This window comes from Mus caroli, chromosome 10 (assembly GCF_900094665.2).
Source record: "Mus caroli chromosome 10, CAROLI_EIJ_v1.1, whole genome shotgun sequence".
Classification (NCBI taxonomy): Eukaryota; Metazoa; Chordata; class Mammalia; order Rodentia; family Muridae; genus Mus; species Mus caroli.
This window is the reverse complement of record NC_034579.1, coordinates 108,911,630-108,925,465: the sequence shown is the minus strand read 5'-3', so window position 1 is coordinate 108,925,465 and position 13,836 is coordinate 108,911,630. Positions and strand designations below refer to the sequence as shown.

The 13,836-nt window shown below is 40.5% G+C and overlaps 2 protein-coding genes across 2 annotated transcripts in view; one reads left to right on the top strand and one right to left on the bottom strand.

The window, feature by feature from the left end:
- Ptprr (protein tyrosine phosphatase receptor type R) overlaps nt 1-13,836 on the bottom strand; it is a 247,876-nt gene that overhangs the window by 140,440 nt on the left and 93,600 nt on the right. The gene's annotated exons all lie outside the window — the stretch shown is intronic.
- On the top strand, nt 8,925-11,471 carry LOC110303205 (transcription initiation factor TFIID subunit 7-like). Its single transcript, XM_021174216.1, has one exon. The coding sequence runs from the start codon at nt 9,531-9,533 to the stop codon at nt 10,662-10,664; it is 1,134 nt and encodes a 377-aa protein (XP_021029875.1). The 5' UTR covers nt 8,925-9,530; the 3' UTR covers nt 10,665-11,471.

Genomic DNA, 13,836 nt, shown 5'->3' with positions numbered 1-13,836 from the left:
AGCCTCTGTGTGTGTGTGTGTGTATGTTTTGGTTTTGTGTGTTCATGAAGGTGTGTACATATGTCTGTGTAGATGTTCTTACACCTGAATGGCAGAGGTTGTCCTTGGGTTTCCACCATAGCCTTTGAGACAGAGTATGTCACCAAGTTCAAGGCTCATTCGTTTGGTTAGAGTGCTTAGATTCACCCATCTCTGTTCCCTCGTGCTGTGATTAAAGATATTCAACTGCAGTGCCTGGCTTTCACGTGGGTATTGGCTATCTTTAGGCTCTTATGCTTGTGTCAGTGGGCACCTTACCAACTAAGCCATCTTTACAGACTCCAAATTTAGCTATTCTTTTTCCTTCCTCAAATCAATATATGGGTTTAAAATTAATTGTAGGTTTTAGAATCTTAGGGAAACAATTTTAGAACATTCTTTGGTACAATGTGTTACAAGTTAGATTTGTAAAAATCTCAAGGCTGGAAACCACGGCAGACTCTAAGACCTCTTTTGCCACATAGTATAGCTTGACTTTTAAAATATGTGCAGTGTCAACTATGTATTTTCATCCCTCAACCCATAGGTTCACCATCTTGCTCATGAATAATGACATTCGACAAATTTCATTCAAACTGTTGATATTCAATGTATAAAAATGTTAGATTGAATTGGACTACTAAATTGGCAAAACCTTCTGAAAGACAAAATGCATTTCCTTTTGTGTGAGTGTGTGTGTGTGAGAGAGAGTGTGTGTGTGTGTGTGTGTGTGAGAGAGAGAGAGAGAGAGAGAGAGAGAGAGAGAGAGAGAGAAAGGGAGAGAAGAAAGATTTAGAATTTCTATTCCTCTTATCCCCTCTCCTATCACCTTTCCTCCCATGCCCACCTTTCTTTTCTAAAAATATGTTCCTCAAATGCTATATATTCTGAATTTTGGTTTGTTCATGACCCACTGTCTTTGACCAGGGACGTCTTTGTGACTGCAGGATTGAAACTATCCATCGAAGCTGTGTGAGATCATCAATGTGTAGACAACTGAAGACTATGTTGTGAGTCTCTCAGAGACTGTCAGTACCCAATAGTTCAGCAATAACAGTAAAGCACACTGAATCCCTTCATCATCCATAACTAAAGGCTGACAAGGCCTAGATTCTGGAGGCCCCAATGTAAGTAACTGAAGCTTCTGAGGTTTCATGATTACAACTGTTATGTTGCATCTAGAGGGCATCTCACATGTTTTTTCCTATCTTCAAGACCTTTTATTCTTTTTCTTCCCTCTTCTGAATTGCTCTCTGATCCTTCAAGGTGATAGTGTAAATGTCTTGCCTATGGCTAAACTCTCAATGGTTCCTTACTCTCAGTATCTTAGGCTGCTAACGTCTCTGTGTCTACTACCATTCACTGCAAAATGGGGATCCTCTGATTAGAGTTGCAAGTAGTATTTGTCCAGATATACATATATAGGTATTTTGAAGTCAGTTTGACAATGTGTTTATTTAGCTACACATCTGTTATCTCTTCTCTCCTAAGGCTCATGAATGACCTGGGCATGGGTTTTTCACTGGGTCTCCAGTCCCAGGCATGTGTAACCTCATGTCCAGTTGGCCTCACATCTAACCTGAGCACGGTTTAGTTATTCCCCCAAACAGTCATGCTACAGTTGCACATGTGGACATAGCTTTCTTGGCAGTTGGTGTTGTGGTTTATGAAGTTGCCAGCTTGGTCAAACCATTGATATGCTTCCTTTTCCAGCAACCTACACAGCACCTTCTCTCATGCTAAAGGTGCTGAGCAGGGAGGAAGATTCCAGCCCAGTTCCAGACAGATTTCTCAATATCTTGCAACCAAAGTGTGTGGAATCTTTAGTAACAGTGTCTTGTCATTAGCACTGGTAGACAACCAAATGGAAAGAAAAACAGTATTTTGGGAACCTTTGGTACCTTCATGATAGGCAACTTCTATGGAGGTATTCCATATATAACAGTGGGATGTTTGTTCTGTTCTGTTCTGTTCTGTTCTGTTCTGTTCTGTTCTGTTCTGTTCTGTTCTGTTCTGTATCTCATTGCTAGTAGGAACAGCATGATCCTAGCCATGCAGGGAATCTCCCTTCAAACTCTGATGTATTGTTTTTTATTGTTACAGCATGGTAGCTTTGAATGGCCTTTTTATTCTCCACTTGTTGGTTTAAACTTCCCTTTCCCACTCCTTCCTCTCCATACCCCATTCACTGTTTAACCCTTTGTGCCTTCAGCATTACCCTTTCTACTCTCATTTTACCTGTGCCCTACTTACCTATATCTAATGATGCTTCCCCTGTTGACTGATTTCCGTCTAGTTCCCTGGCTTAAAAATGAACTCTGGTCTGGTTCTCCCAACAAAGAAAAATGAGAGCCCCTGAAGAGCTAAACTGGTTTTAAATAACTTAGCTATATGGGGGAATTAATGAAATTTGAGACAATTCAAAATATGTAAAAGAATAAAAAAATAACCTGTGGTGGTTTGAATATGCTTGACCTAGGGAGTGGCACTATCAGGAGGTGTGGTCTTGTTGGAGTAGGTGTGGCCTTGTTGGAGGAAGTATGTCACTATGGGGGTGGGCTTTTAGACCTTCCTCTTAACCAGTCTTATGGGAACCAGTCTTCCCGTTTGCCTTCAGAACAAGATGTCTAGAACTCTCAGCATCTCCAGCACCATGCCCACCTGGATACTACCATTCTTCTTGCTATGAATATAATGGACTTAACTTCTGAACCTGTAAGGTAGCCCCAATTAAATGTTGTCCTTTATAAGAGTTGCTTTGGTCATGGTGTCTCTTCACAACAATGAAACCCAACTAACACATAACCCAAACCAAATGTGGTAAAATTCTCAATGTTAGAAGTCCAATAATATTTGTAAGGTCTTCAAGAATCAGGAAACCACTATATATTCTATAAGTGGGAAGAGTTGTCAAAAAGATACAGAAATGACATGATTAAATTAGTGGACAAGAGTGTTGAAACAATTATCACACTTATATTTGTCCAGTTTAAAGGAAATGAAAGCAAGAACATTGTAAAGAGAAATAGAAGATACTTAAAATGACCCAGGTATTGCTTCTTCAGGTAAAAAATACAGTGCCTGGGTTAAAAATAGTTGGTGAGGTTAACAGTAGATTAAACATTTCAGAAGAGTAGATGAGTAAGATTTAAGAGGTGATAGAATGAACAATGAAAAACACGCAGTGGAAAATGTCTTAAGAAAGGATGAACAGGAACTTAGCTAGATGTAGAATTACTGCAGACAGTCTAGTAACTTGCAATGTTTGAAGTCGAAGGCACAAAAACATTTAAAGAACCAATGGGTCAAAACTCCCAAATTTTTGGCTAGAGAATACGTGCAGAAATTCCTAAATTCCATGCCACTATCACATAAACTGGGCTTGGTAAATGTCTGAAATTCTAGCATTGGAGAAGCAGAGACATGAAAATCAGGAGTTTAAAATGGGCCTCTGCTACATGGTGGATTGAAGGCCAGCCTGGGATACTCAAGGTGCTGTCTCAAAAAAGAACACGCTGAAATGTCTGAGATGAAAACTGTACACCCAAATATTCAAGAAATCCAATGCAAGAAACTTATAGAAGAAATATGAGTAATACTACTGTGTAGAATTTCATATACAAAATGTGCCTAAAACTTAGAATTCAGTCTTCTGTCTCCACAAGGAGTATGAGGTAAGTACACATCTGGAACTCCTTGAGGTTGGGCATCATGAAAAGTGAGACTCTAAAGGGAACTTAGAATTTTTAGTAGAATAAATGGTCTATTAAATGTGAATAACCAAATGTGTTAAATGTTCAGGTTTAATTCCAATTGAAATTATTTTCATGGAAGCAGGAAGTATGGTTATTTGGCTCTTCAGAACTGTAGTTGTTTAAACAAGATCCAGGCAGTCAACATTCAAACATGTATGGGGAGAGGCACAGAAGTCTTTACCCATCAAGGAGGAGTTATTGACAGTTGGTGGCTGTTAGGGTTTGTCTGTGTGTGTGTCTGTGTGTGTGTCTGTGTGTGTGTCTGTGTGTGTGTCTGTGTGTGTGTCTGTGTGTGTGTCTGCGTCTGTGTCTGTATGTATTATGGCTTTATATATTGAAGTTTGAAGGGTACTACAGAGGAGTACAGATAATGTGGGGGGTGTAGGGTAAGAATGATCAAAATACATTGTTTCTATGTATGAAATTATCAAAGAATAAAATATTAAAAGTACTTAAAAACTCATCCACTGGGGATATGGCACAGTGGCTAAGAGCACTTCATCTGTAAACACAAAGACCTGAGTTCAAATCCCCTGCATCTATGTAAAAAGCTAGGCGTGGCTGAATATTCATGCAAATCCTAGCTTTAGGGGTCAGGGGCAAAGACAAGGAGATCTTAGGAACTTATTGGTTACCCAGCCTCACCAAAAACCTAGAGCTTCCAGGTCTTGAAAGAGTCTGTCCCCCAAAATAAGGCAACACAATCTCAGGGGGAACTCTTTCTTCCCCTGGCTCTTGCACTCTTTCTTCCCCCTCTTCTGCAGTGATCTCTGTGTTGTTGATGCAGGAATTTTGTTGCAGATGTATCAGTTGGGATTGGACTTCACAATTCTGCTTTTGATTGGCTGTGGTTTTCTGTAATGGTCACTTTTTGTTGCAAAGAGAAGTTCCCTTGATGAGGGGTGAGAACTACACTTGCTTGTTGGTACAAGGATTAAGACTGGTTAGTAAAGTGGCAGTAATCTGTTCTCTTCCAAGATTCATGACTCTACTAGTCCTGGGTGGTTGACTAAATTTTTGGTATCAGGTATGCTTTCCCTCTTGTTGGGCAGGCTAAGTCCAACCAGAGAGTTGTTGGTTACCACCAAGTTATGTCTGCCACTTCTGTATCATTAGGGTTATTGTGTGAGATTGTGTCTCCCAGAAATGTCAGAAACTACACTCAAGAAGTCTCACCAACATGTCTGCCTAAGCATGACTGAACAAGGGTGATACCAATAGACATGCTAATATCAGAAGAGAAAAGCTCATGAGATCTTAACCCTCAACCACTAACTACAGGTAACTAAGGCATTCCAAGCCTGGGACAAATAGTCTTCCCCAGAGAGGAGCATACCAACTGGTCATCTAATACCAAATGGTCAGCTCTGAAAGCACATATATCCAAGCAACATTATATGGACAGAACAGGTTGCATTTATATGTTAAGGAACACACAACAACAACAATGTAAAAAGAGAGATAGCATGAATTTGAAAGAGAACAAGCACAGTGGCACATGGTGGGGTTTGAGGGAGAAAAGAAACAGGGAAATGGAAATAATGCAATTATAGTCCCAAAATTAAATATCTATCTATCTATCTATATAGTAGAAAGAGCAAACCAAGTTCCATAAGGTATCTTCTGACTTCTGTATGCATTCATGGCACACTCAGGCATACACATGTATGTGCACACACTCACACACACACACACACATATATACACACACACATTAAATAAACAAATGTAAACAGGAAAAACAAGGCAGAAAGTGATAGAGGAAGACACCCTAATTTTTCCTCTGGCATCTGCATGCATACACTTGAGTATTCATCTCTCTCTCTCTCTCTCTCTCTCTCTCTCTCTCAAAAAGAAAAATACATCACCTATTCATTAAACTACCAACATTTGTTTGAAATATCAGCAAAAGTGCACAAGCTTTGCCTTCACGCGGTGAATAATGTGGCTATTTTCTATGTGCTATCGCTGAGGCAGTTTTATAACTGCTTGACAGATGCATACATAGATTTTAGCTGGCTCATCCCTGTTTCTTTATCACATTGCATTGAACGTGAAATTACAACTAATTTAGAAGGATGCTCTTTCCTGAATTATCTCTATTTTTTTTTTACCGTGTGAAATCCTCCTCTCAAGGCGGACTGGGTGGGTGGTATTGCCTGTGGTAAAAATAGTTTTCCACTTAGTCACTTTTTAACTCAACACACTTTATCTCTAGCACGAATGTTTCCTGAAGCTTCTTATCTACAGTTTTATTACAAACGATAAAACTTACTATCATGCAGTGGCAGACAAATATTTATAAACAAACATGAAGTGAGTAAGTACCAAGAAAATGACCTCTACTAAGATGTATATGCAAATAAGAAAATAGCATTCTTTGGAAAAAATGAAATTTAAACAGCTCTATTACTATAGTAGTCAGCACCAGAAAACAATAGATAATAAAGCATCAAATACTTCCATCTCAAAGGCAAGAATTGGATTGAGGACAGAATGGCAGTGAACACGCAACATGATTCACTAAAGTAAAGAAAGATCAGTAGAAATGTTATATATTTCTATTCTCATTTGGTGTTGTAGAATTTTCTTTTTGAGTAAATTTTACATCTGCATACAATATTAATATGTTATTTGTTACATAAAGCTATGTATCTTAGTCACTATTCTGTTGCTGAGAAGAGACACGGTGGCCAAGACAACTCTTATATGAGAGAAAGCATTTAACTGGGGGCAGGCTTACAGTTTTAGAGGATTTAGTTCACTGTAGTTCTGGCAGGAAGCATGGTGGCAAGTAGGTAGGTGCTGGAGCAAAATCAAAATGCAGGTCACATACTTCCAACATACAATGGTAAAGAATACATATTGCCATTCTGAAATGGCAAGATGGGGGCCATATAAGGAAATACTGGGCCAGATTGAAAAGCAGTAGGACAAATTCCAATCACCATGTTCTACATCACCATGTTTGATGTAAATGTGACCTTTAGACTTCTCTTTCTTGGACTGCTTCTACTCCCTGTCTGCAGCTTTCCTTGGCAGGCATCCCACAGTTCTGGGATCTCTAAAATCTTGAGGTCTCCAACACAATCCAGTTCTGACCTTCACAGATTCACACAATAACCTCTGTGGACCTCCATGTAGGAACCCCCTGACACATGCCTGACTTCAGCTGCTTTCCTTAGTCACAGAGGGAGATTCCACAACTCCTTTGTTTATATCCTTGATTTTGAAGATAGAACCAAGTGACCAAAGTTACCAGGTTCTGCTGCTTGATGGGGGTTGGACCTTGGCCCCTTCCTTTGATTACATTATTACAGTTGCCTCAGCTTTCTGTTGGAATAATGTGTGTGTGCGTGCATTAGTGTGTGTGTATGTGTGCATTTTATATATATCATCACAGTATTAGAGAATAAAATACTTTAAAAAATCTGACTATATAACCAAAAGCTTTGGAATTATCAGAGTAATTTCCATTTCAATAATGCTTAGCAAATGATGGGATTATATGTGGTAGGGCACACTTGGAATCTCAGCACTTGAGAGATTATCCTCAGCTACCACGTGTTTCTTTTGAGGCTAATTCGGACTATTAGATCCTCTCTTCTCTCCATTTCCCTTCAAAATAATTTATTTTCATCTTCCCAGTTGTGATGCTTGAGTTATACCAACTAAATAATAAAATTGAGTTTTTTTTAAATTACAGATTACAGATGTTCTATTGTATTAACCTCAGCTTCTTGATTTTTTTTTTTGTGTGTGCTTTATAGAACTCATAGCTAAGTACTGATCAATGATCACAGTTTATTCAGAGCAGCTCACCAAGAACAGTGCTATAGTCAGCCTTCAAAATAACTCAAAAACATTATCCACTGCTACGTGGATGAGTGAACAAAATAAATGACTGCCGTACTGCTTTTTACTTCAAGATAATGGAAGGAGAGAAACTAAGGCTATTCAAAAATCCACTTAGCAGCGGCACATATTTAATGCATTTGTGAAGCATGTCAGCATTTGTAACAGGTACTTGTCCTTAAAAAGGTAAAAAATTTAAAAGTCGAGATATATAAAAAGTGAAATAAAAAGCCATGTTATTTGTAGGTTGTCCTCGTTCTCCAAGGAAAACAACAATAATAAACCCCACTGGATTATAGACTCATGCTCTCACTAGATCTCCCTCAGTTCTTTTTCTCTATAAAGGCCTGCATAGAAACAATTAGAGGTTATAGGTTGGGAAATAGTATTTACCAGAGGTAAAATATTTTTATTTTCCAGAAGTAAGTAGGTGTTCTTTGATGATGAAAAGAGAATTCTGTATTCTGGCTTCTGTGATCTATCACTAGGCTGTTTAGGGGTAAAGAGTCATTGTGCCATTCCTATAGTTTCCAGCTAATAGCTCCCAATATGAATTTTTTTTTTTAGGTTGGCATTTACGACTAACACCACGATGAAGTAGTTGTTTAAGAAAGATCCCTACTCCCCTCCCCATATTTGTGGCCTTTGGAATAATTGGATACTGTTTAGATTGGGACATCTCTACCTAGCACTGAGCCCATATAGCTTCCTGCCCTTGTCTAAAAGTCTTTGAATGAATGAATGAATGAATGAATGAATGAATAATAACTAGCTAGCTAGCTCAGGAGGGGGCTTAGTGAAGATTCCGATAGTCAGCGGGCAGTCCCAGCCAACGGACAAGCTAACAGCTCATGGGGCAATCAAATACATCACAGCGTTTGTTGTATAAAGTGACAAAAAAATGCCTTTAATCCCAGCACTCAGGAGGCAGAGGCAGGCGGATCTCTGAGTTTGAGGCCAGCCTGGTCTACAAGGTGAGTTCCAGGACAGCCAGAGCTACACAGAGAAACCCTGTCTCGAAAAACCAAACTAACTAACTAAATAAACAAATAAAAATAAATAAACAAACAAAACCAAAAACCCAATAACAAAACAAGAAATCCACACAAAGAACACTGGAGCAACCCGGCAGCCGAAGATCCCGCTTGGTGGAAACAGAGCGGGCTTTAGATGCTTCGGCTTTCCTCCCGGAAGTCTATGACCGGAAGTGCCTGCTCGGAGCCTGTGGTCCTTTTCAAAGTGAGTTCCGGTCCATGCGCAGAAGCGCGTCTGCTGCCTCGAGGCTTGCCGCTGGCCGTTAAGTGGCTGCCAGACGCCTGTGCTGGCCTTGGGAGGACCGAGGAGGACCAGGAACGACCGAGGAGGACTAGGGACGACCGAGGAGGACTAGGAACAACGGAGGAGGACCAGGGAGGCGCGTAGAGAACTGTGGAGGATTACATAGAGGTACGTGGAGGCCGCGAGGCCTGAGGTGGCGTCCTGAGGTCCAGGGCGGCCGCGAGGCCCGCGGAGGACTGTGGAGGACTAGGGAGGCCCGAGGAGGTGTAGAGGCAAACAGAGGCTCGAGGAGGCTGCAAGGCCCGAGGTGGCGTGCAGAGGACCTGCGGTGACCAGCGGAGGCCCCAGGAGGCCACCGAAGCCTGCCGAGGTGTGGGGAAGCCATTAGAGACCAGCTGCCTACCTGGTGGCCAGGGACACAGGAAAGAGGTGCCAGGGGCCAGCGCGCTGACTGAGCCTCCTGGGCAGGGCAGACTTGAACTCTAAAGCGCCTCGGCCTCACCGCAGCCCTCAGAGCCCCGTGGGGCCCAGCCTTTGTCCCCCCCAAGGACACAGGAAAGGAAGGTCGATCCCAGGCCACACGGCCTCACCTCAGCTCTGGCGCGGATAAGCCCAAGAGGCAAGATGAGCAAAAGCCGAGATGAACCGCCTCACGAACTCGAGAACCAGTTCATACTGCGGCTGCCCCCAGAACAGGCTTCGGTGGTCAGGAAGATCATCCGTTCTGGAAATGCCGCCATGAGAGAGAAACTAAAAATCGACTTGTCTCCAGATTCACGGCGTGCCGTCGTTCAGGTAGATGGCGTTTCACTGTCTGCCAAACTTGTGGATTTGCCTTGTGTTATTGGAAGCCTGAAAACGCACGATGGGAAAACCTTTTATAAAACAGCCGATGTGTCCCAGATGCTATTGTGCAGCGCCGATGGTGATCCCCACGCTTCCCCAGAAGAGCCAGCTACCTCTGCTGGTGCTACTGTAGTGGGAAACAAAAAGGAAGCAGAGGGAAAATATATCTGGAAGCACGGCATTACTCCACCACTTAAGAACGTCAGAAAGAAACGGTTTCGCAAACCAACAAAAAAGCCCGCCGATATGAAGCAAGGTGAAGAAAGCTGTAGGGCCTACATTGATTCCAAAGATGTGGAAAAGGAAGTGAAGAGGCTGCTGCGCTCAGATGCTGAAGCCATCAGCAGTCGATGGGAAGTCATTGTTGATGATGAAACCAAGGCAGTACCAAGTCAAACCTGCACTTCACACGTCCCGTTGCCCCCTGAAGCAGGTGATCATACCTCATCAGCATGTGCTATACCTCAGAGCACATTCAGTGATTCCAGCAGTGGCAAAGATGATCCAGAGAATAAAGATGAGGAGGAGGAGGAAGAAAAAGAGGAGAAGGAAGAAGAGGATGAGGATGAGGAGGATGAAGAGGAGGAAGAGGAAGAAGAGGAAGATGATTCTGAAGAAGACCTGGAAAGAGAGCTACAAGCCAAGTTTATTGAGTTTAGCTTGTGTGAAGCTAATGAAAGTAGCAGTTCAGTAATTCTTGGAATTCAGAAGCTGATTCATTCCAAGGAGAGAAAACTCCAAGAGATCCAGGCCAAAGCACAGAGACAGAAAGATCTCCTCAGAAAATTGGAAAACCTGACCCTCAAGAGTCATTTCCAGTCTGTGCTGGAACAGCTCAAGTTACAGGAGAAGCAGAAGTATGAACAGATCCTTTTTCTACAGGAACAACTGAAGTGTTTTTTGAAGAAGTAAGACAAAAAAATCCATCAACTAGACTGTAGACTTGGTGAAACTGTGTTTTCCTCTAGTTACCTTATCTTGAATTGTTTTTGTTTCTTTGAACATTTCACTGATTGTAGTGTTTCAAGAACAAAGTAGTGTAGAAAAGGCAGTATAAAAAATGTGATAGTTTAAGGGTCCCAATTGATCATGGGGCTTGGCTTCTCTTGGTTAATTTGAGAACCCAATGAATAGCTTCTCTGTTATGATTTTATCATATTAGATAGCTGTACTTAAGAAAGGGCGACAGTCTAGCTTATAAGGACCTATGACTAGTTTGCATATGTTTAAACTGTTCAAGTATTTGCTACAACATAGAAAAAAGCCAATTTTCTAGGTGTGGCAGCCCATATCTCTAATCTCAGCACTTGAGAAAATTAGGCAGAATGATTCATAAATTCAAGACCAGCCTGGGTTACATAGCAGCTTCCAGGACACACTGGTTTATATAGATCTGCTGCAAAACAAAGAATCAATACTAGATTCTGTCAAGGTAAAGGCTACTTTCCTGATCAGGGATTTTTTTTTCTTTGTTCTTTACTTGCATATAACTGATTTTTGTTCATTAATTAGCAGTTGCAGCATAGGTGTTAGCCTTATTATTGTAAGTCTCTCTCTTAATCCCATTGGAAAAGATTAGGAAAAGCCTGATACCTGTAATGTCTATGAACACTTTCTTACCAACCCTGGGCTGCGGAGAAGTGTTGTAAAGCTTTATTTACAGTCTATGTTCTTTAAGCAAAAATAAATTCTTTTGAATGAGAATAAAAGAATCATTGCAGACTACTCTCTTTTATGTTTTGGTACATAGTAATGTTTAGTAGGCTGAGAAAATGCAAAGAAAATGTTTATTTCAAGAAACAGCAGGTAGTTTTTCATACAGTGCTATATCCCCTAAGAAAGTATTTATTTCAGGAAATACATTTGTCAGCAGCATTTGATACCCACAAGTGTGTATCTTACTGTATCACTCTAGTTACTTGGATCTATTTATAGTTCTCTGGACTTAATGATACATACACCTTTCTCTCTGACCAGGATGTAAGTTTGTGTTGGGAGGTATGAGGAACACACACACACACACACCCCAATTTGTCAAAAAACAGATGAAGAAGAAGCAGGAGAGGGAGAGAAAGGTGTGTGGAGGAGGGTGGGAGTAAAAGGGCCATCGCTGAATATCAATAAAAGCCAAATTAGATACTCTCATGTTTTTAAGAAATTTTAAAGCTATCTGAAAACCAGTTATTAGAAAAAAAGATTAAAATTGATAATTTGGAAGAGCATTGTGAAGAATGGAGGTTAATAAGATTTAAAGTTTAGGAATTTATATTTTAAAGTGATTTAAAAGTAATTGTTGGTTCTTGGCTTTAATTTCATATTATGGAATATTTTATCAAGAGTCTATACAAAATCACCTTTGGAGTAACAGATGTTGAATAAAATTGAAGGAGTTCATCTTAAAATAATTACTAGTGGCTTGGGAGCTGGCACAGAGGATATAAAAGCATGTCTTGAGCAGGCATGAAGACTTAAATTCAAGGAGCCAGGTAAAAACCCAGGTGTGGATCTGCTATCCTAGCACTGTGGGGGCAAAATTTTGGGGCTTGTTAACTGAAACCTACTTGAGCAAGTTCAGTGAGAGATTTTACTTCAAGGGTAAGACTGAGAGTAATAGAGGAAACTAGTCATCCTTCTCTCTCTTCCAGCCATGAACATAGGCACACACCCAAGTACATGTGTGTGCATACAGCACATACATTCAGCCCACACAGATTTCCTTTGAGAAAAAGTAAAGGAAATTATAGCTCTGGCTCATTAGTCAGTGCTACTATAAATCATGGTAAGTCAAACAATTTTTTAAAAAGGCAATTATCTCACTCTCTAGCCCAGTGTGACCTCAAACTCCCAAGTTCTGACATTGAGTGCTGGGATTATGCCTGAACAAACAGTTTTAGGGCGGTTTTTTTCTCTACTTTTTAATGAGAAAGGGTACTTATTTAAGATTAAAATTTGACTTGATTCTACAAATAGATATTTGGCAAGGTATACCTGTACTGGACCACTTACAATGAAGAAGCATGAATCATAATTTCAAGGAGGTTGCAGGTAATGACATTGACCATATCAATCAAATTACACACATGCACATGCACACACACACATTTAAAATTTAATTATGTGTCTATGTATGAATATATGCACACAAGTACAATTACCAGAGGACGCCAAAGTCCTTAGATTTACCAGGAGCTGGAGCTACAAGTGACTGAGCTGCCTGACATACACATGGGAACAGAACTAGTGTCCTCTTGAGCAGTGTGCACTTTTAAAACAACTGCGCTCTCAGTCTCCTTTTACCTATTTTTAAGATTGTGTTTAAGATCACCAGTTGAATCAAATTAGCACAAGCATGCCAATGTGCTGTGATTTGAGGGGTTGCCGGGAAACATCAATTGTTAAAAAGTGTCACTTCAATCTTAAATTTGTTCTACCTTGCCTGAGAGTACAGTTAAAGAATCCAAGCATCTTGTATGATGCAAACACTGTCATCATTTTGTGTGTGTGTGTGTGCATTTATTTAGTTCTATGCATGCTATTTAGAAGACTTAAAGAAAAGGCAGCTGGAGAATGAGAGGTACAGTTAAGACATGGAATGGAAAAAACTGTGGAGCCCTGAACTAAAAATGTAGAGGCTGTGAAGTAAGAGATGCTCAAGAGCATCATGAGCTTCCATCAGCTTGCTTCTTCCAACAGACAACCACTCTTGATACCTTGTCTTGCCACTTTCTAAGCCATCACCCTGCTATTGCCGATAGATTTTGTTGTCCGTAGGGTTAAGCTTGATCTATCAGTAGCTCTGACACCTATGCAGTTGTCCTAAATAAAGTCCCCACAGTTCCTCCAAGTGTTACATGTTTCTCTACTTAAACTTCCAATGTAAATGTCTGTGGATAGAAAAATTACAAGGCTGTTGTCCACTCAGGATGGTGTCAGAATATATTTATTCTGAGAGGAATATATTTAAGAAATATATTTAAGAGACATATTTGTCAATATTGTTCAAACAGAGGCAAAATATGTTAAAAATGGTCATTGCTTTTAAGAACTTGATGTGATAAAGTAGTAAGTTTGACATGGGGGCTGG